Source organism: Rousettus aegyptiacus, unplaced genomic scaffold (assembly GCF_014176215.1).
Source record: "Rousettus aegyptiacus isolate mRouAeg1 unplaced genomic scaffold, mRouAeg1.p scaffold_m13_p_10, whole genome shotgun sequence".
Classification (NCBI taxonomy): domain Eukaryota; kingdom Metazoa; phylum Chordata; class Mammalia; order Chiroptera; family Pteropodidae; genus Rousettus; species Rousettus aegyptiacus.
Genome location: NW_023416285.1, coordinates 73,564,158 through 73,587,922, shown reverse-complemented (window position 1 = coordinate 73,587,922; position 23,765 = coordinate 73,564,158). Strand labels below are relative to the sequence as shown.

The 23,765-nt window shown below is 36.1% G+C and overlaps 1 protein-coding gene across 7 annotated transcripts in view; it reads left to right on the top strand.

The window, feature by feature from the left end:
- The first annotated feature begins 1,287 nt into the window (after positions 1–1,287).
- UBE2K (ubiquitin conjugating enzyme E2 K) overlaps positions 1,288–23,765 on the top strand; it is a 63,299-nt gene continuing 40,821 nt past the window's right edge. Inside the window, exon 1 of one of the 7 annotated variants that reach the window (XM_036228032.1) lies at positions 1,288–1,306. Coding sequence is in view for 4 of the 7 variants with exons in the window: in XM_036228030.1 (XP_036083923.1) it covers positions 12,760–13,044 (285 nt within the window). In the remaining 3 variants the exon portion in view is untranslated. The other 6 variants (XM_036228034.1, XM_016119953.2, XM_036228031.1 and 3 more) reach the window with 6 other exon arrangements.

Here is a 23,765-nt window from a genome sequence, read left to right as displayed (position 1 = left end):
AAATGCCAAAGGTTAAATACAAAGAAAGAATCTTAAAAGCAGCAAGAGAAAAGCAATTAATCACATACCAGGGAGCACTTATAAGATTGTCAGCCAATTTATCAACAGAAACTTTACTGGCCAAAAGGGCTTAGAACAAAATATTTGACATGATGAAAACCCAGGACATACAACCAAGATTACTCTATCCAGCAAAGTTATCATTTAGAATTGAAGAACAGATAAAGAGCTTCAAAGACAAGAAAAAGCTAAAGGAGTTCATCACCACCAAGCCAGTTATTATAGGAAATGTTGGAGGGACTTCTTTTAGAAGAAAAAAAAAGTATATATCAAAAGTCTAAATAAAGAATGGCAACAACTACATATCTACCAAGTACTTCAAAAGAAAAAAAATTAAATGGTCTAATCAAAAGATTAGGTGGCTGAATGGATAAGAAAACAAGACCCTTACATATGCTGCCTTCAAGAGATTCACTTCAGATCAAAAGACACACACAGACTAAAAGTAATGGGATGGAAAAAGATTTAGTAATGGACCTAGAGGGTATTGTGCTGAGTGGAGTAAGTAAGATAGAGGAAGACAAATGACATATTATTGTGTGTCTATGTGGAATCTAAAGAATAAAACAAACAAACAAACAAACAAAAACTCATAGATACAGAGCACATTTTGAGGATTACCAGAAGAGATTGGGGTTGGAGGGGTTGGTTAAAAAGGGGAAAGGGATTAAAAAGTACAAATTGGTAGTTACAAAATAGTCATGGAGTTAGAAAGTACAGTGTAAGAAATGTAGCCAATAATATCATAATAACTACGTACAGTGTCAGAGGGGCACTAGATTTATTGAGGTGATCACTTTGTGAGTTGTATAGATGTCTAATCACTATCCTGTACACCTGAAACTAATATTATATGCCAATTATAACTGAAAAATAAAAAATAATTATTTTTTAAAAAGGCCTTAGAACTGAGGACTAACAATATAAGTCCAAAAAATAAAATAAGATAAAATAAAATAAAATAAAATAAAATAAAATAAAATAAAATAAAATAAAATAAAATAAAATAAAGTGATATTATGAGAGTGGATCTATTTGGGGGCTATTTTATTCTATTGATCTATTGATTTTTATGCCAGTATTACACTATCTTGATAGATCTCTATAAACTGTTGTTTCTGTGTCTGGTTCTGGAGCCTGTAGGCCACAGGGCAGGAAAAGAAGTTGCATGAGAAGTGAGGGAGGCAAGAACAAACTGAAATCTGTGAAGCTGAGCTGGTCATCAACAGGATTGACTGGAACTTAGGTAAGTCTTTTATTTCTTCTAAGCCTACAACTTTAATAATGGAGGTATAATGCAAGGAATAAAGCTGGTGCCTTTTGTCTAAGAGCTATTCGGGTAGCCTTCCTAGGAGTTGGAGAAACTGAAGGAGAATATCTGGTAGGAGTTCAGATTTGCCATAGCTTGACTGCTACCTCACACCCTCAGGTGAGCCAGCAGATAAGAGACAACTATGAAACTTGCTGGTGCTCTGCACTGACATTACAAGTATTAAAAAAATAGTGACTGCTACGTCACATCCACCTTCTAAATCTCAGTTGACATTTTTCTGTCTTTTGCTAATAAGTCATAAAATGAACAAATAATTATAATTTTGTCCCTGTTTCCTGATCATTATAATTTGAGCATTAGAATTGAAGATGTAGCCTCTGAAATCAAAAGACCTGTGTGAATCCTGTCTTTTTCATTTCCTAGTATTTAACTTTATGTCAGAGCAAGTGACTTAACTTGCTATGTTTCAGTTCCCTCATCTACAAAATGAAGTTGCTGTGAGATTAAAAGAGTTAGTTTAATTTTAATAACATAATTACTTGCGTAAAGCACCAGGCAGCATGCCTTACACTAAATAAGCCCTCAAAATATTCCCTTTTTTCTTTCCAATTTTTAACTATTTAGTACTTCCAGATCACTGTTAAATAGTATCCTTACAATCATGCAATAGATGGCTGTTACAGTTCCAGCTCAGTGATATCCAGTGTCAGGGAAAAGTGAATGACCCTGTTTTGCGTCTTTTTAAAGGATTACCAGACACCCCCTTTTTCTCTCTCAGACCTCCAGCAGATTTTCCCACATTGCTCAATAGCCAGAATTATGGCACATGCTCATGTCTAACCTAATTAAGACAACCATGATCATTAGGCCAATCAAGAGTCATTTTTTGGGTGTTAATAGGGGCCCAGACTTGCTTAAGTACACGGCCACATGGATGATGAACACTTGAACAGAAAGAGACTCTGCTATGAAGGAGGATGGGGCAAGTGAGGGAAATGGATTTTGGTAGGCAGTTAACAGTGTCTGCTTCATAAGTCATTTCAGAATGTAAAAATTTGAACTCATTCTTTTCCATACCTGCACTTCTTCCTATCTTCCCTAATTCTGATAATAATACCAAAGGAAAGCTATGAGTTTTCTTTGCTTCCCGCCTTCCTCTTACCTTTTAAATTCAAATCATTGGCTGGAAATATTTTACCTATACATATAAGCTTGTGTGCATTCACATCATTACTGCCCTCTTTCAGTTACTTTCAGTTACTCATACTTTTCTCCTAGAGCAGTAATTCTCAAATGTTCCCCTGCATCACAATGACCTGGAGGATTTATTAAAACAAAGATTGTTGAACCCTAATTCAGAGTTTCTGATTTAGTAGCTCTGGGGTAGGACCAAGATTTTGCATTCTAACAAGTTCCAATGTGATGCTGATGATGTTGGACACCACTGTTTGGAAACGCTGTTCCAGAATATTTTAACAGCTGCCTAAGTAGGCTTCTTTCTTCCAGTCCCTTTCCCTTCCAGTCCAGCCTACGAGGAGTTTGCAGTATTAATTTTCCAAAAACATAATATCAGTATAGAATTACTTTAAACAAAAACTTTCAATAATTTCTTATTGCCTCAGACATAAAAATTCACCTTCTTTTGCATGGCTTCATATAGGATTCTATAAACCTAAGAGAAACAGATCATCTGGCCCACACAATAGTTCCTTCTGGGTTACTGATTGATACATTTTCTTTTCTTTTTTTTATATTTAAATAACTACTTAATTGAAATGTAGTTCACATACAATAAAAGTTACATTGTTTTTAGGAGTGATGGAGCTTGTGAAGCAGTTTATTTTTATTATTTTAAAAAACACCTTTATTGAGATAAAATGTACATACAATTTATCTATTTAATGTATACAAAATCATGGGTTTTTTTTTTAGTTGCATGCCACCATAATCAGTTTCAGAACATTCTCATTACTCTAAAAAGAAATCCCATTACCATTAGCAGCCACTTTCCGTTCCATCCCCTCTTGATCCCCTTCCTTCCAGATCTTGGAAACCAGTAATTTACTTTCTCTTTGTATGGCTTTCCCTATTCTCAACATTTATATAGACAGAATAACACAATATGTGACCCTTTGTAACTGGCTTCTTTCACTTTGTATAATTTTTTTATTGTTGTTTTCCATCATTATTTTCCCCCTGGTTTTATTGAAATATAATAGACAATTAGTTGCTTGTATTTGCATTGTACAATTCAATTAAGTTTTTCAATTATACTTGGCATACAATAATATATTAGTTTTAGTTGTAGAGCATAGTGATTAGAGATCTATACAACTCACTAAGTTATCACCCCACTAAATCTAGTACCCCTCTTCCTTTATTTATTACAACACTGTTAACTATTTTCCTTATTCTACACTTTATATCTCCATGTCTATTTTGTAATTATTCATTTGTACTTCTTAATCCCTTTGCCCCTCTTTCCCTGTACCCTCCCAAATCCCCCCATCTAGTAGCCCTCAAAATATTTTCTATAACTATGAGTTTATTTCTGCTTTTGATGTTGATGATGATGTTGTTCTTTAGATTCCACATGTATGTAAAATCATGCGATATCTGTCTTTCTCTATTTGACCCATTTCATTCAGGGCCATCAAAACAATATTTTTTTCCACTACCTTCCTTTTAGTCTGTGTGCGTCTTTTAATCTGAAGTGAGTCTCTAGTAGGCAGCATATGTATAGGTCTTGTTTTCTTATCCATTCGGCCACTCTCTCTTTTGGTACCTCTTCTTGATACGTGTTTTTTCTTCTTAAAGAAGTTCCTCCAACATTTCTTGTAATACTGGCTTGGTGGTGATGAATTCCTTTAGCTTATTTTTGTCTTGGAAGCCCTTCATCTGTCCTTCAATTCTAAATGATAGCTTTGCTGGAGAAAGTATTCTTGCTTGTAGATCCTGAGTTTTCACCACGTCGAATATTTTATGCCAAGCCCTCTGTCTTGCACGGTTTATTTTGAGAAATCAGCTGCCAGTCTTATGGGTGCTCCCTTATAGGTACCTATCTGCTTGTCTTTTGCTGCTTCTAAGATTCTCTCTTTGTATTTAACCTTTGGCATTTTAATTATGATGTGTCTTGGTGTGGGTCTCTTTGGATTCTTGGTTTTTGGAATTCTCTGAGTTTTCTGGGGTTTTATGTCCATTTTCTTCACCAGGTTAGGGAAGTTTTCTACCATTATTTCTTCAAATAGCTCTTCAATGTCTTGTTTTCCTTCATATACCCCTATGACATGGATATTTTTACATTAATAGTGTCCCATAGACTCCTTAAATTATTGTTATAGTCTTGACTTATTTTTTCTTGCCGTTCTGATTGGGTGTTCTTGGCTTCCTCATTCTCTATATTGGTGGTTCAATCCTCTTCTTTATTCACTATTTTAATTCCCTCTAATATACTCTTCATCTCACACGATGTGATCTTCACTTCTGACTGGTTCCCTTTTATACTTTTCATTTCTATTTTTTTATGTTTTTTTATCTTTGTTGAAGTCCTCACTGAATTTATGTACACTTCCCAAAAGTTCATTGAACATCTTTATAACCAGTGTTTTGAACTCTGTATCTGTTAGGTTGCTTGATTCCATTATTTCTAGATCTCTGTTCTTTTCTCTAATGTGGTTTCTTCTTCTTTGTCTTCCCATTTTGGCTGCCTTTCTGTTTCTGTTTCTATGTTCCAAGAAAAGCTCCAAAGTCTCCTGGTCTTATTAATGTGGCTTTGCGTAGTAGGTGTCCAGTGGCACAGTCCTGAGAAGGGTTCAGCTACAGGCCAAGTTTAGCCCCAGCTTATGCTCCTCTGGGGCCACCTCTTAAAATTCAACAAGCAATCCACAGATACTGTGGTTATAGTTGCCTCAAAGTGCCATGCCAGAAACTGAGGCAAGCTGCCACCAGTGTGAATCCAGGCGCTGCTCAGCAAGGGGCACCTGACTAAGCTAGGACACACCTAAATATAGGTTGGGTGGGCCCGTGATTTGGGGAAGGCAGCATTCCAGGGAATTCTCTGGGTAGAGTAACCTCTGTTATCCAGTTTGATGGTGTTTCAGCTATGGCGGTGCTGAGTCTACACTCTCGAAAGAGGGGAGGGCTCAACAGAGGAATAATGGATACCTCCAGCAGTTCCACTCAGGAGAGAGCCTCGCTTCTGGCCCTCACTCCCACAACTCAACATCCCCCTATAAGTTACTGGTGCCCCCGAGCAGCTGACCCAGCATAAGTGCTCAGAGCGAACAGGTCTGTTGCCACCAAAGTCTGCTCGCGGACACAGCCCCTTTAAGAGGTGTCTGCAGCTGCCGCTTCTGCTACCATAGCCTCTGTCTCACTCAGCATCTGGGGATTGGGCAGCCTCGTGTTTTTTCATCTCCTACCTTCTACTTTTTCAAAGTAATCTTATTTCTCTCCAGAGTTGTAATACTTCTCTTCATCTAGATCCCTGGCGACTTTGCTTGCTGTTTGTTCCTTGTTTCTTTCACAACTTTGATTTGGTCGTGTTATAGCCACCAGGCCCCGAAAGACACACAGACCACCAGAACTCAGTGAGTTATAGGAAACACACTCTTTATTCAGCCAGCTGCGTCTGCCAGGGGTACAAAAACCCCAAATTAAGCAGCCCTGAAATGTTGAGGTACCGGGTTTTTAAGCCCCAAATCCCATTCTTCCTTCTGTCTAAACGCAAAGGTCTATTTTTCTTCTATTCACTACCTGTCGACCCACAGGTCGGGTGTGCAAGCGGGGGTACAGAAGCAGAAAGCTTATTGTTAGAACGTTATGTTTCTATGAGTGACAGCCTATGTTCCCATGGACATAGCCAAGCAGTAATTTTCCAGCCAGCACAGTCTCAAGAGGGATGAAGAAAGCTTCTTATCATCTACACCATTTTTCCCCCAATCCATTTTGTATAACATTCGAAGGTTAATCTACGTTGTAGCATGTGTCAGTATTTTATTCTTTTAATTGCTGAATAACATGTCATTGTATAAATACACCACTTATGTTTATCTATTCGTCAGTTAATGGACATTGCCTTGTTTTATTTTTTTTGTCTATTACATCAAAATCATAAGAAGTATAAGAGGTGTTGCATAAAATTCTGAATACAATGCTTTTGCAGAGATGTTTATACAAGAAGTGTATCTCCTGCTATTTGCATTATGCTTTTCATTACATCTCTCTTATGCAGAGAAGTTGGCCTGTGTAGGATCTCCTGAGAGTGACTAAATCATGGTACTTGCTAACTTTAGAGAGCACAGAGGCAATTCTTTTGCATATACTTTCCTAAGGCTCTGGGAAGAGGGACCTAAAGCTGGATTCTTCCCTAGGATGGTAAGGTTGAATACTCAGGTATAGAGAGGTGAAGGTGTGTGTGACTCTACATTCCAGGGAGCACCAAGAAAGGGAAAAATGTTTATCTATTATACATAGGGCAATACCTGCAGTGTTCTCCTCAGAGTTTGGTTTTTATTCTAGTGGGGAAAGCTGTAACATGGAGTTCCTCTGAGTAATCCTGATGCAGAGGCTACAAAATAGTAGAGACAGAGTGGTAACTTCAATAATAGCAATATCTAGGAGAGTAAGAAATTTTGATTGTACCTTGGTGTATCAGAAAGGGTCATGGCCGGAAGCAGGTAGTTAATCAGAGGAATTTGTTAAAGAGGTTGTTTATAAAAGTTAACGGAAGCTGACAAAGGCTAACAACAGCAAGGAGCTCTTGGCAACTCCAAGCTTAAAGGGGGAAGTGGAGCAAGATTACCAGAATCCTGAAAGAGCTATAGCATTCACTGTAGCTGTAGCTGAAGGGAAGAGCTACTGGACAGGAACCATAAACTTTGGTATAGAAATACAGCCTCATTTCTTGCCAGAACCTCCCATTGGCCACACTCAGCTGGAATCCGGAGGTAAGGAAGTCTTGCTGATGTAAAGACAATAACTCTAGCTTCTAGGGACAGAGTAGAGAATGTCGGAGAGTGGATTTGGAGGAGCAAATGAAGAACATCTGGCTGACTTAATGAGGCTTATACGATTTCTGAAAATCTGTATTCTAAATGAATGATAAATAATGGACATAATTCAGGGGTGCAATAGTAGAACCCAGGTGTGGATTTTAGTTACTAGAAAGTTCCCATGTTCAGAGCCTCTGAGATGACCAAAGAAAGGGGATTTAGAAGAGTGACTTTTGGAAGATTGAGATCTTCGTGTTGGGGCCCCAGTGAGTCTAGGCTCTAAAATGGAGAACTCTAATTTAGAGGACAGAAAGGAATTAACCAACTCAGCAAAAGCACTGAGATGGTTAGCAGAGGCAGTCTACTGGCCAGGTAGCTGGTGTCTTGAATGTGAAGTGTAAATGCTCCATTGCCATGTCCCACTCTTAGCTATATGTTCCTTGGACAGAGTGGAATTATGAGGCAGGTCATTCCTAAAAAATCTCCTACCTAAAGAAACTCTGTGCCTGACAGGATCCTAATCAGTAACTTAAGACAAGGAAACACATTCTGTGCTATTAAAACCAGCTTGCTGCTCCATGATGCAGGTAATTCTGAAAGCCACAGTTGCGGAAATTCTGATCTATTCTCTATATTTGGAATAATACAGTATGCATTGCAATCACTACTGTGGTGCCCACTAGTCTGGACCTAAGTTTAGACATTCAGCTGTGGATCTAACTGCTTCTTTCCACTTTTGCTGCTAGAGCTCCTTACTCCGGCTGGAGTGGGTAGGGGAAAGGAACTGACAAGATGGAAAGGGCAGAACTCAGTGAAAGGAGGGAAAACAAGAAGAAGAATCTCAGGCTTATGACTATTTCAAAAAGAGGGTTAAATGAAAGGCTTGGGTAGAATAGGTAGTGGTGAGAGACAGGAAAAAAGTCTCCAAAAGCTGGCAAAACACAAGGTCAGGAAAAGGACTGTAGAAAAAAATATTGCTCTGCTTTTAGAAAAAGAGGAAATTTGAATCCCAGAAGCAGTAACAGTAACTAGCAGAAACTATGAGAAAGAAGACTTTCATATTTCCAATTTTAGTGGTTATTATCAGTGGTCAGCAAAGCACTATTATGCTTTACTATATTTTTTAAATGTGAATGAACACATCAAACACGCATTGTTCTGTTAGAGACAACAGAAGAGTTACCAGATTAACTTTCTTTCATGAATCTGAAACCAATTTTACTACTTTCACACTATATTCACATCTATTATATAATGTTTATGTAAATTATTCTGAAAGTATGTAACTTTTTAGATCTAAGCCTCATTTAAACACTACAGTATACTTAAATGTACTCAGGACTCTTTAACATTTCTCAAAAATATTGAGGATTCCAAAGAGCATTTGTTTATGTGGGTTAAACAACATTGTGTTAGAAATTAAAACAAAATATTAAAGTGTTTATTAATAACTATAATAAATTACATGCTTACATAAATAATATAGTTAGTGAAAAATAACTATTTCCCCAACATAATCTCTTTAATGTCTGGCTTAATAGAACACAACTAGATATTCATATATGCTTTTGCATTCAATATGTTGCATATGTTGTTTTGGTTGAAGTATATGAAGAAAATCCAGCCTCATACATATACCTCGTTGGAAAGGGAAAGGATATTTTAATAACTTTTTCAGGTAATTGTGAATAATCTTCTTTAATACTATAGTAAATCTAGACAAATGGTAGTTTCTTAAAGGTTAGTTGCAATGTGGAATACGAAATGTTATCAATGAACTTTTTAGACTCTGTTACATTAAAATCCATTGGTCTCTCTCAAACCTTGAATGGATGTTTTACTTATGCATGATTCTGTAACATCATGTATTGGTCATCTGGAAAATATCGATTCACTGATTTATGCAGATCTTCCGAATGTTAACACATTTCACTCCACTTTCAGAGAGTCATTCTACAATTCTTCCAGAGAATGAGGCAACTGCATATTAACCAATATGAGACAATCCTAAAAATACATTTTAAGGGGGGGCGGGGAAACACGATGCTAAATGTAATGTGGTGTCTTGAATTGGACCCTAGAACTGAAAGGACATAACTAGTAAAATCTAAGTAAGTTCTGTAATTTAGTTAATAATATGGTAGCAATGTTCATTTCTTCATTTTGACATGGTATTACAATTTTAAGCAATCACATTTGTTAATGTCACCACCAATTTAATCAGAAATGTCTTTAAGTGCACTGGGAAGCTATCAAGTCACAGTGGCAGATATGTTTTCTAAAACTCTAATTTTCAGTTGAAAGTTTGAATTTTATCACTGGCAACAAATTCTACTGGTCGTTTTCTTTGAAGTGACAGGCTCATATCATTCACTTTTGATAAAATGTCTCCTAAATACCCAACTCTTAATAAACATAGTTTGTCTCAATCGTTTCAAATAAAAATGGTGTTCCATGGGAAAAGTAACTACTTTAGCTTGAAGCTCAACCAATTGCACAAGTGCTTCACCATGTACTTTGGTATGCAGAAGCACTTTATGTATCCTTAATGTGTATCACACAGAATATTAAGATATGTACTCAAAAGTTGATGTTTAATAAAAACTCATAATCTCTACTGCTTCACCAAAGACATTTTAAAGTGAAATTGTCATTTTTAAATAGTGAGTATATGGCATTAATACAATTATTGCTACTACAGTAATTGTTTTTGCCCACTATTGCATTTATATAATCAGTGCGAATGTCAATGCAATAGAAAGGTAAATAATGTCTTAGTTTTATTATGATAATAGTTTGGGCATTTCAGATGGACCCCTGAAAACATCTCAGAGACCCCCAGGTGTCTGCAGACTATATTTTGAGATTAATTCTCTCCATCCTACAAGTCTAGGTTTTCTCTGCCTCTTGTTCACTGATATGCCTCCAGGGCCTAGATTATGCCTGGAACATAGTAGGCACTTAATTATTATATAATTACTTAATGATGTAATTAATCAGAATTAGATCATAACAGTGAAGAGTTTATAATCTGCATTACTGGAAACATTTTTAAAAACAGTTTGAATAGGTAAAATATACATCAGGATACATGGTGAAAAGTTTCCTACTTTGCCTTCCCCAAGGCAACTTAAGTTGCTTTTTCAGACATAACCACTGTTGTAAGTTTCTTATGTATTTTTCCAGTGATATTTTATGGATTCACAAGTATTATATACATGAGAAAATTATATACTCTTTACTTCTACTAATTTCAACGTCTTAAATAACCATAACGCCATGTCAAAATGAAGAAATTAACATTGCTACAATATTATTAACTAAATTACAGAACTTATTTAGATTTTATTAGTTATGTCTTTCAGTTCTAGGGTCCAATTCAAGATACCACATTACATTTAGCATAGTGCTCCCCACCCCCCTAAAATGTATTTTTAGGATTGCCTCATATTGGTTAATATGCAGTTATCTCATTCTCTGGAAGAATTGTAGAATGACTCCCTGGAAATGGAATTACAGGGCCAATGAGTATGTGTGTTTAAAAATGACCAGACCCCTTTCCCTCAAAGAAATTACCATACCTTTCTAACTAGTAGATTTGAGTGCTGCAAATTTCTTTGAAGTTCCAAGATTAAGATTGAGGACTCAATGAAGGTGATAAATGTAAAATACTCAAACATTTTTTGAATACTTGAAAATAATTATTTTTAATGTTCTGGCACAAACACACATAGCATTGCACGATTTACATTAAACCAACAATTCCTTGTACCATGACCCGCATGTATAGTTTGTTCCTCTTATTACCACTAGGGGACTCTGCTGAAAGGGTTTTTATAATTTATTTTGGTCAATTTAGGGAAAGGTTTCCAGATGATGCTTTAGACTTCTTAAAATTTGAAAGAGATGATCTAATCTCACTTTCTTATTTTGCACATGAGGAAACTGATATTGGCCAAGAGAGTGAGGATGGAATAGAGCTGGAATCAAAAATCTCTTGGTTCCTGTGGTTGGAGTTCAAGAAATTCTTTTTTTGCCATGTGCCTCCACTGAATGATTCACTCCCTGTGGCTATTTCCTTTTTGCTGCCACAATTTTAGTAATTTTTGCTAAAACAGTGTATTTGTGATATTTTTCTAATACGATACTTTACTGATTGGTTAAGTGAAAGAAGTGTATGAAACATAAACTAAGAAAACTTTATTATTCAAAAATGTTCTATTCCAAGTATCTGTATTCCAACCATTTTACTGTAAACCCTAGCAACCACATGGCCTTTCGAACTTACTTTCCACTGAAAACATTTTACTCTTATCTTTACTCATTTATTCATATATACACACATACATAATATACATATAAACTATTATTACATGCCTCAGTTCAGGGGTTCTCATAGTGTGGTCCCTGAATCGGCAGCAGCAGCATCTAGGAACTTGTTGGAAATGCAAATTAGGCCCACCCCACACTCTAGCGATGGGGTCCAACAAGTCTTTTTTAACAAGGTCCGTTGAGGATTCCGATGTACATTCAAGTTTGAAAACTATGGTTTTAATTCCACAGCTCGGCATTATCTAAGTAGGTCAACACCTGGCTTCTAAAACCACTTCAAGCATCTTCATGGAGTACTTGTCTTAAATACATCGCATGGGACCCAACAACGACCTCACTTAATTCAATGATTTCTAGTACCAGGCACGATCACAGTAATAGTGGTACTGTAATGTCTTGGAACAAAAACGGACCGCGGTGGATTTTCTGGGCCTATACCAGCAGAAAATGGGCCGGACTCAGTTCCGTGGTAGTGTTCTCATACACCAAACGCAGCCAAGCATATTAAGCCCGTGGGTTCCGTGACTGAGTTCAAGGAAGTGCTCCAAGCCTGGTGGGGCCCTGTGAACCAGTCACGTTGGAAGCCCGGCCTATACCCCACTGGTTTGAAAAGAGGCGGAGGAGCAGGAGACCACCCAGGAGGTTGGGGCAAGGCAGGCAAAGGCGGAAGCCGCACCCTCCAGGTCCCAGACGCCGGCAGGGCGGAGCCACGCGGCCGCAGCTCTGGGAGAGACGCGCGGCGCGGGGATCCGGGCTCGCGGCTCAGGCGTACGGAGCTGCAACGGGAGCGGCTGCGCCGCCGGGTCGGGTCAGCGTCGTGCGCATGCGCGGACGGGCGCCATTTTGGTGGCCGGACACGGAGGTGATTCCATACTGAAGAGAGAGCGAGGCGGCCTGGGTGGCAGTGGCAGTGTTCGTGTGCTCGGGTGTGAATCACAGAGGGAGGAAGCGGTGGAGGAAGAGGTGGCGGCGGTGGCGGTGGTCGTAGCGGTGGCGGAGGAGGCGGGTACGAATCAGCTGCGGGCGGAGACATGGCCAACATCGCGGTGCAGCGAATCAAGCGGGAGTTCAAGGAGGTGCTGAAGAGCGAGGAGGTCAGAAATGAACTCCCGGACATCCCCCACCTCAGCCCAGGGCGGGAGGGCCCTATCAGCGGCGACTCCCAATATTCCCGGGAACGCCCGGGTGGCCCTCATCGCGGCCGCCCTTCTGCCTATGGGGAAGCAGCAGTCTTCCCCGCTCCTTCCGCCACCTTCCCTTCCCCTCCCAGGGCCCTGGGATGGACGGTCTCGCGGGCGGGTGGCGTGGAGAGGAACACGGTTTGGGTGGGGGAGGAAGCAGGGGGGCACATGTCGGCGGTGTGTGAGCTTTAGAGAGAGACACGAGGTAGGGGCAGCAGCTGGAAGAGTGGCTGTAGGGTGGCGAGGGAGCAGGCCGAGCCTGAGAAAACCCGGGAAGTGGGTTGGGGGAAGGGGAAAGGTGGTAACTGGATCCGGAGAGCCGCGCTGCCCGAAGGCTCCCACTTTTAAGGGTATTCTTTCTGGGTTATAGCTGTCTGGCCTCCACTGTCCTTTCCTTAGAGAAGGAGCTGTGAGAGTCCTTAGGTGTTGATGAAAGGAGGACATTCCAAGTTACTCACTCTTATTGAGTGTTGGGAGGAAAGGGGATACTGTCTTACTTGAGAGAGAATTTTCACCTGAGGTAGGAAATTAATTCCAATCTAGACCATTATCTCATTTTTATTTACCCCCAATTCCTAGGCCTCTTTTTCTGTTGACTCCTAGAGCTTTTGACTAGGTAAAGGCAAGTCGTTTGGTGTATTAAAGGCATTTAAATATTTTTAGCTAGGAAAAAATAATGGAGTGTGGGAGAAGCTTATTTCAGAATATTACTTACAAGTTACAGAAGTTACACATCAGAAAACCTCTCCCAAGACAATGCCTCTGTGACTATGTTGTGCCATGAAACTTCATTGTGATGTCCTTCATAGTTAAATTGTTTCTACTTTTTAAAACAGCCTTATTAACTATATGGAATTTCACTAGATTAATGCATTGTTATTATCTCCTTACTTAGTAGGTATATCATAATAACCTATCTAAAATGATTAAAAAAAATTTTTTTTTCTCAAGCTGCTCTTGAGTCCTGCAGAATTTAGATAAACTAGTGGTGGACTCATTTATTTATATAAGATATTCAAAATGTTCTAGTAGTTAGACTTAGAACTATGCAAGTATCAGTAAAATTTTTCATACCCAAGCCAACAAGAATTCCAGGTGGTTTTTCTTCCTTGAATTTAACAAAGAAAGATTAAAAAGCAATACTGAAATGGTTATTATTTTCAATATGTAAATACTATTATCGAATGCATCACTGTTATTTGTATTTTTGTTATATTGGTACTTCGATAATCTCAGTGATTTGTGAAATTCAGCACTCAAGTATGTGATGAGTAATTGACATAAATCTGATAGCACTTGAGCTTTTTTGTGTCTATAGTGATAATGTATCTTTCCAATTAGACAGAAAAAGTAATTTAAAATTATCGAAAATGACAAATACTAAATTTATTGAATGGAATAATATATAAGTAATGATAGGTTTTACAGGACATGTGTATGAACTCTGACCTGTGCATTTGTTCTAATGCCAAAATTCTGAATGGAAGGATGACTTTGTATTTTTGTGGTACAGTGCAGAAATAGAGTCATAAATGCCTGTACTGATTTACAGTGAAACAGTGACTTTTATATTCCAGGATAGTCGACATATATATTCCTTATGAAAGATTGCAGCTAATATTGTTGCCAACAGCCTAAAACATTTTCTTCTATAGTAAGGTTATATAAGCCTGAGACTTAATATAAAATTTCTAATGATTTATTTTCAGTTACCTAAAAGTGGTAAGTTGCTTTTTTTCTAATTCATATGGTACCTTTCTGTGAAGCAACTTTTCAGCATGATATTCTTAGCACTTAAATTGAAGCCGAAAAGAAATCTTGTGTTGTTATAGTGATGCTTATTGTTAAAATAATGCTGCTCTAAGGGATGGTGAAGCCTTGCTTCTTTGTCTGTCTTAGTGTTTCAGAGGAAGAAAACAGGAAATGCAAAAAAATTTTTTTTTTTTTTTTTTTTTTAAGAATAGTACCTTTATAAATCTGGACGGAAACTGCTTCCAGAAAGTAAGTTGCAAAGTACACTTAGGAAAGGGTCAGATTATTTAATTTTGAACTATAACCAATAAATAGCTTTATTTGGACCAATATTTTTTTTTCATCTATATTTTAGTAGGGCCAATTCTATAAGAATTTTCAGCTCATTGAAAAACGTAGTACAGTCCATGTGTTTCCTTTTTAAGTGTGTAAATGCAGTATTTTGAGTCAGGTAGGTAATCAGGGTTTTTCATTATATCACCTATGTAAAATCTCCAGTTTACCAATTATTTCATATGCTTGAGTTTACTAAGAATACTGGTTGTTATAAGGATTGGAGGTGGGGTGCCTTTGTAAAGATTTTTGGTGTCTGGCCATAAGAAGTTATAAGTGGCCATTCTTGAAATGTGTTGTTAATTCAATATATCCTCCAAGATAAAGCAAATGTGGAAGGCAAGGTACAGAATAGTGTGGAGGAGGCCACCATTTGTATCAGAGGTGGGGAAATATGTTTATTTGTAGAGATGAAACGATTAATGAGAAATTGGTAAAATTGATTACTTCTGTGTAGGGTAGTTGGATGTCTGGGACAATAGGCATCAAAAGAACTCTTGAATTTTAAGTAATGTGAACATGTTTTTTACTCAAAACAAAATAGTAAAAGCACTGTCTAGGTCATTTTTCCTTGAGACCGTGTTTGGAAATTCATCCTTTATGTGTCAGATACTAATTTTTAAATGTGAGTGAGAATTTTAAGTTATGTTTCAGAGCTTCTAGGAGTGGAAAATTGATTTAAAGTGCATTCTGTAGTTATTTTGCAAGTCAAATTATGTAAGTGAATTGTTGATTGTGAGGATATAGTAAAACCGATCTGTATTCACAGGTTATTACTTACTATTAATTATTATTGCCAGTAACTACCATTTGTAGAGTGGCTCTCAGTACCATTTGTTTATACATTTTTGCTAATTCTCAAGAACAGGTCTTTGAATTAGATTTTCTGTTTCTTAGAAGAGAAAATTGAGATCAGAAGAGTTAAATTATTTGTCTGCAAACATATAGCTTTGGATTTAAATCTAGGTCTGCTTGTGTTTATATGGTGCCACACTGTCCTGACTTGCCAAGGATAGGCATGCTTTTAATTATTTAAAAATAATTGAGCCTGGTTTGTATTACTGGTTAAAGGATTTAAACACAACCTAATTTAATTGTTAGTTTAAACATTAAAATAAGTGTTACCTGTAATTAACTTAAGATTTACTTGAATTTCAGTATGTAAAATATTTTAAAATTTGAAGCTTAATGAAGTAAAATGCCCTTAAATCAGTGCACTTACTCTTGTTTGTTCTTGTGCTATATGATACCTGTAGTTTTTTTTTATTGTAGCTATACTTTGCTAACATTTTCTTGGATTCTCATAGGGACTATTTAACAAATATTAACAAATTGCATTAACAAATTGAGTTGGCATTAACAAATTGATTTCATGAATACTACTATTGTATAAGTTTTCATAAAGCATTTAAATTGATTTTTGTTTCTATTATTGTTTAATATATTTAATATATTTTTCTAACTTGATCTAGATTATGTTAGATAGCACAGCCAGCCCTCTCCCCATCTCCCTACCCTCCCTCTCTTTCTGTCAGTTGAGTCATCTAAAAATGTCTTCAGACTGCCAAATGTTGAGAACGACTGCTATAGACAAAACTCTTTAGGAGAACATTTAAGGTTATTAAAGTAGTTTAATTTATCTAAAAGATGGACAATAAAGATATTAAAAATTATATAGCATGGCTACTACTAGCTTTGAATGTTTTGTTTCTTTTTTTTTTAAAGACTTAAGTTTGTTTTCCCTTTATAAATTAATTATTGTTTTTTAAACTTTCTCCTTTTTGTTTTAAAGAAACAGGTGAAATTCCCTACTAAAAACCAATATAACCAGTTTTTGAACAGTTCTTTTAGTTGAACAGTGATTTGATTTTACAGTTACATAAGTTATAGTTCTGTGTAACTTATTTAAATAGTATGCCTTTTGGGGTTTTGGGTGTGGGCTAAGCAAGAAAAGTTTAAAGATTGGGCAAAAAAATTAAAGCCTGTCCAAGTAATGCTGATTGAGGTGCATTTCTTGTTTTACTTTACTATTATAAAAACTTTGATTTCTGTCTATCAGGCCTAGATTTAGATGCATCTGGGGTCCCCTAGTATGTCACCCTGTGTAAAAGGTTTATATTCTTAATGTTATTTCTCAATAAATATTATCAACATTTATTGAACATATTGACCACAGCCCCAAAAGACTTACCTGGTTGGACATAGATAAAAATGTTAGAGGAAGAGCGTAAACTCTGTCGTAGTTCTGAGGGTAGGTGTATAAAGAGAGGTTCTTGAGTTAGGTTCCAAAAGAAAGTTAATACTCACCTCAGGTTTGAGAAGACAGTCGCAGGGGAATTACAGGAATACTGTAATTTATAAGTAAATGATCTTTTTGTAGTCATCTGAATTGGAACTGGGGAGCAGAGATCATTGACAAAATAAGGCAAGGAACACATGTACATATATAGAACAGAAAGGTTGCACAGCTCTAGTATTTACATAGTTGTTGAGTTAGAGCACCTTTCAAAGTTTCTTGACTGTTACTGTTGTGGAAAAAATACCGGTTTCATATCAGAGTAAAATGTACATGCAGTGAAGTATGATCAGCACTCAAATCAAGAAATAGAATATTATCAGGACCATAGGAACCCCACCCCTAACCCCTTTCCAGTCACTTTCCTGATTTCTGGTAGCACAGATTAGCTCTGAGTATGTTCGAATAAAAGAATAGACATGACTGTACACTATATGATTATTTTAATTTTGAAGATTTTCAAAAGATGCCTTTCAAAATCTCCAAAAAATATATTAATAGTGTCTTAGAAAATGCGATGAAATTTATTGAATATTAGAGTTGCAAGACCCCTTAGATCCAGGCCAAACTTCTCATCTGTAAGATCAGGAAACTGAGACCTGGGGAGATTGTTGTTCAGTGACACGGATCAGTTAATGGTGAACCCAGGCTTTTTACATGTCAGTCCACTTCAACCATTACATATGATTGTTTTATGGGACTGTCCTTTTCCTAACTAATATATTAGCTGAATACTAATAAAAATTTAAGTACAGCAGTGAAGTGACAGTTTAATATTGAGTAAGTATATTTTGCTTTTCTCTATGTTTGAGAACTTAAAATTTGCCAGCTCCTTAAGCATAATACAGTAAATTTAGCTTAGTGATTAAGACTGTGGGAATTGGAATTAGATTTTCTTTGAGTCCTGACTTTTCTACTTAATACCTGCAGCACTAACTGTATCTCAGTTTTCTTACCTGAAAAAATGTGGGAAGTTTAAGGGTCTCAACAGTGCTTAGAGCAATGCCTGGACCACATTAAACATTCAGTAAATGAATAGCTTTTAAGATTTTAAAATTAACTATACTTTCATCTTCTTTTTGTTCTTGGATCATGAAGGTTTCCTTTAATGGTTTAGTGATAGCTTTATGTGAATTAGCCTCACAAGTCTGAATGTGGGGCTTGAGTGCTTCTAATGGTGTTTCTTTGTCATTGTGTGCAAGCCTATGGGGCTAGTGGCCAAAGAGAATACAAAAAAAAAATATGGGTCTTGTTCTCCAGGTGTTGGTTAATTTTTCTTTAGGAGACAATGATAAATTGGAGAAATGTTTGTGTTAAAATGTCATCTTTCTAAGTGACAAATTATTTGGAAGTCTTTCAGGTAATGTACGAGTTAACAGGATTATTTTGGATTTCTTGACATGGCTCTGGTAAACTTGACCTGGACCAGGGAATCCAAATTTTAATCCCTATGGTGTGTAATCTGGAATCCCTTTGTAAACCTGAGTTTTAAATTGGGTCTTGGGAACTAGAAAGTGGCACTCACATCCATCTGACATTCATGGTGTTCTCTTATAGAATTCTGAAAAGGTGAGAACTTCAATTCATTTAAAACCCTTATCCTTCTTCCTCCCTTTAATTCTTCATTTTTACTGCAAATTTAAAATAATAACTACCAATAGTTGTATGCGTGCTGTCTTACATTTTATATATATGGCAGCTTTATGAGGTTAATGATTTAGATGCACCTGGGGCCCCTAGTATGTCACCCCTCTGTAAAGGATATATATAATTTCCCAGTAAATATTGTTGAGCATATTGACCATAGCCTCAAAAGACTTAACTTGTTGGAGTTAGATAAAAAAATTCTTGATCAGAAAGTTGCAACTTTGAAGAACTTAAGTCATTCTCAGTATCAAGTAACTTGGTAGTGGAACAGGGTTTTAAAATCAGGTCTCTTGACTCTAAAACATTTACTGATAATAATGGCAGGAATAGTGTACAATCATCATACCTGCTTGCTTCCTGCCTATCATTTTTAAAGATTTTTTTAAATTATGAAATATTTTACACTTAAAGGTTTAGGAAATAGCACATGAACAACTTTATATCCATGGTCCAGATTTAACAGAACTTTACCCTTTCATTCATACTTGATTAAGTGGCACACTACTCCCCCCGCCCCCCAACAAAACAGACTTTACAGCTGTTTATTTTGTAACCTTTTCTCTATTCCATTCTCCTTCCTTCTTAAAAGTTACCACTATGCTGAAGTTGGTGTATATTCTTTCTAGTCATATTTTTGTTTTTACTATTGATAAACATAGTGTTTTTTAGTGTAAAAACATTTTCTTAGTGTTTTTTTAAAAACTATAGATGATTTTAATATTCTACATCTGCAACTTCTCAGCATTGTATTTTTCGACTTTAGTTCTTTAAATTTTATAGTATTCCATTTCACAGTTAAAATTCAATCTATTGATGGCATGTAGTTAATAACTTTTAGCTATGATAAAATAAAAAGATGTATTGAACATTATTATAAATGTTTTCTTAGGCCATATACAAGTTTTTCTAGGAAATGGAATTGCAGCATCTGAGTGTATTTTCATTCTTATGCTTTGTATCAATACTCCCTCTAGCAGTACATAAAGTTCTAATGACCTAAGACTTAAGATTTTTGTCAGTCTGATGGATATGAAATAGTAGATTATTTTAATTTTCATTTCCCTAGTCTAGTCAATAGAGATATTAAACATATTTTTGTGTTTATTGGCCATTCTTTCTTTTGTGAATTTAGCATTTGCATTCCTTACTCATTTTCAAAAATTTGTATGGTTTATATATTTCTTATTGATATACAGGAATTCTTTATGTATGTAATTTTGATGACTTCCATTTTGTGGCTTGACTTTTGGCTTTGCCTTATTTTTTTAATGCTCTTTTTGAAATTGTAACATACATGTAACCAAATTTACCATTTTATATATTTTTAAGTGTACAGTTTCAGTAACATTAAGTACATTGACCTTGTTGTGCAACCATTACCACCAACCATCTCCAGGACTCTTTATCTTGTAAAACCAAATCTCTACCCGGTAAACAAGAAGCCTGGCCCCTAGCAATCACCATTCTGCTTTCTGTCTGAATTTGCTGACTGTGTTATATATTACTTGTCCTTTTATGACTGGCTGGTTTCACTTAACTTTGTCATATCTTTCATCTTAACCAAAAGTTTAATTTTAAAGGAGTCAAATTATTTTGTCTTTTCTTATATGTTGTGCTTTTTGTATTTTAAGAAAATTTTTTTCTGCTTTGGTTATAACAAAGATATTCTCCTATATTTGGTTCTCAAAAGTCAGTTCGTTCCTTGACTTCTATATTCAGGCTTCTATCTCTGCCATATCATATTGATACTACTTCTTCAGCCTTTACCAGTATCTCCCAAATTGTCAGATGCAAAGTAAGTTCCTAGCAGTCCATTTTGTATACCTTTCTTCCAGCATTTCCATTTCCATCTCACAGTGTTCCTCTTTTCGTTGCTCTGAGACTGCTTTTCCAGCTTTTCTTCAACTTCTGTTACTACCCTTTATGTTACTGATTTTATTCCCCCTCCTCCATTTATGTTCTGAATCTTTGTTTTCTCTTTTGCATTCCTTTTGTTAATTACCCTAGGTCAGGTTTTCATATCTCAGAGGGATTGTTTATATTATAGTAGTTGGCTTATTATACTTCTCTACCTTTAGTCTCTCCCAACCTCCGTTTAACTCACTTGGTGACATGCCACAGGATTTAATTTTTAAAATATGATCTCGTCATTTTTCTTTAGGTTCTTTAACTTATTGCATAGTCAAAACCTTTATACTGTTCTAGCCTACCATTCCTCACTTATTTCTCATCAAGTCTCAACACAGTTGCACACTTACCACATACCTCAGACCCTAATTCTCCCTCAAACCTCTCGCTATACTAAATTGCTTGCTATTTAGTTGTTCTGTCTACTCGGGATAAACCCTTACCTCCTTTCTTTGCCTTTTGAACCTTGCTTATCCTTAAATGCCACTCATGATAAGTCATTCTTGAACCCACAGTTTACCTTTGTTCTCTAGTATTACTTTGTCAGGATTTTATTAGAGCAGATATTATATGATTGATAATTGTATATGTTTCTTTCTGCTTCTGGTAATCTTTGGGCTCCTTGAGGATTCTTACTCATTTATTTTTCTTTTCAGCATCTTTCATGGTACCTGCCCTAGTAACATTTAAAATATGCTAAAATAAACCTTTGATGGGTATCTGATTTTTTTGGAGCTGCTGCCAGAAGTGTTCTTTGCATAGGTTTAAGGAAGGCCTATTATGCTCTTAATTATTTTTAGCTTTCATATAATTATGAATTTTTCTAGTAATTACAAATGAAAGGCTGGTATATGTAGCCTTTTGCTCAAGTGACCGTGGGTGCATTACTTTTATGTTTTTTTTTGTTTCATGTGACCCATCCTGTTTGGAATTGGCATACTCAATTGTGGATTGTCTGATAATATTACTCTTCAGCATGGTAATAAAACATTTCGTGCTTCATTTTTCTTATGTCATTCTGCAGTAGTACCTTCATTTCAAAAACATATGACAGTTTATGCATCTATTATATATTTAGGTATTTCCAGTTTCTTGCTGGTGCACATGTGTAAGAATTTTGGGTGTGTATTACTAGGTTGTTGGGTGTTTGAGATTTTAGGTGGTTATTTCATACATTTTATATATCCATGAGCTTGGTCATACTTATATATCCTTACGTTGTTTACTTAGGTGCTATATCTCCATCTGCCCATAAGAACTCTTTGAGTGTGAGACATTGAGGGTGGAGACCAAGTATCTTACTAATTTTTGATTCTGCATGGCTTGGGCACTTGTTTTCCTAAATGAGTTTAAGGCTTTTCTTAAGCTCCAGGGTTCTCATCCCCAACCACTATGAAAATAATACCTTTTATCTTGCCTCTGGGACTATTAAGAGTTGACTATTTTGATAAAGGTGGCCTCTAGGTGAAGTCGAGTTTCTGCTCTAAATTTAAGTGTTGATAATGTAATAAAGTCCTGAATTGGGGTGATATAATATCCAAGCCCAAACTGGAAAATAAGATGGTAGTAAGGGAATCTTTTTTTTTCTTTTTTTTTTTTTTTTTGTAGTTTTACCCTTTGAAGATCTCAAGGGGCATTTATTTAGTATTATATATGATGACATCTGTATCCCATGGTTTAACTCTTTAGTTTAATTCTACATTATGCTTCATTTATTCGACTAACATTTATTGAATGCTACCTCTGTTGTTAATAAGGTAGACATGGTCCATGCTGTTGTGGAGTAAATTATGGTCTAGTAAGGCAATGAGACGTAGACAGTTGTTTATGTGTTTGAGTTTAAGTTAGAACTCGGGGGGTGGGGGGTAACCTAACCTCGGGGGAAAAGTTTCTTGGGAATAACTCTTAAACTTATACTTGGGAAGATAAATTGTAATTAACTTTGTTATATATTATGATGATCAACTCTAATATGCATATAGAAAGCTAGTAATTATTATACAGTGAAGAATATAGGGCTTTTCCCCTTTAAATAAATAGCCAATTTCTGTGAATATGAAAGTAACAAATGTTTGCTTATTATTGAATTTAGGAACTATATTAAAGTAAAAATTAATTGTAATCTCACTCCCAGGGATATTTCTTTTCTTCAAAATATTTTCATGTTGTCTATGAAATATTTAAAATATACAGCTACATCTGAGGTTCCTTTCATTGTTTTTTCTACATATGTGCATACGTAAACATATTTAAACAGCTTTGAATATAATTCCCATGTGACTTTAAACCTAAATCTATAATTTTTAATGTTTTTTAGTCATTTGAAACTGTCTTTTCCTACTAGACTGAGCTTTCAAGGGTGGGTATCATAACACATTCATGTATATCAGCTCTTTTAACAAATACTTTGGGGCTCCATCTTTGCTAGGCATCATGATATATGCTGGGCAAGAGAAGACAGATAAACGAGTGATAAATGCAATGCCAAGAAATATAATAATATGGTACAGATGAAATTAATTGTTTTTGATTGGGTATTCAGAAAAGAAATATAATATTGTACAGTTGAAATTGATTGTTTTTGATTGGGTGTTCAGAAAAGGCCTTTCCTAGGATTTTAGACTTATATTGAGATCTGAATGACGATCTCTAGGGAGGATCATTCCAGATCAGAGGAAACAGTTAATATAATGGTCATAAAGCAGGAATGAATTTGCTCTCAGGTTATTGTGGCTGGAATATGATGGGTAAAGGAGGAGAATGGTGCAAGATGAAGTTGAAGATGTGGGCAGGAGCCAGATCACATAAACTTTCTAAGCCCAAAGTAAGAAATTTGGATTTTAAGTGACTCTAAAGGCCATTTGAGTATTTAAAACAAAGGACAAAATTTGTGTTTTTAAAATACCACATTGGCTGCTATGTGGAGAATGAATTGAGACTGAAGATGTGAGGAAAAGGGGTTTAAGAGTTTGGGGTCAGGTTTGCCTGGA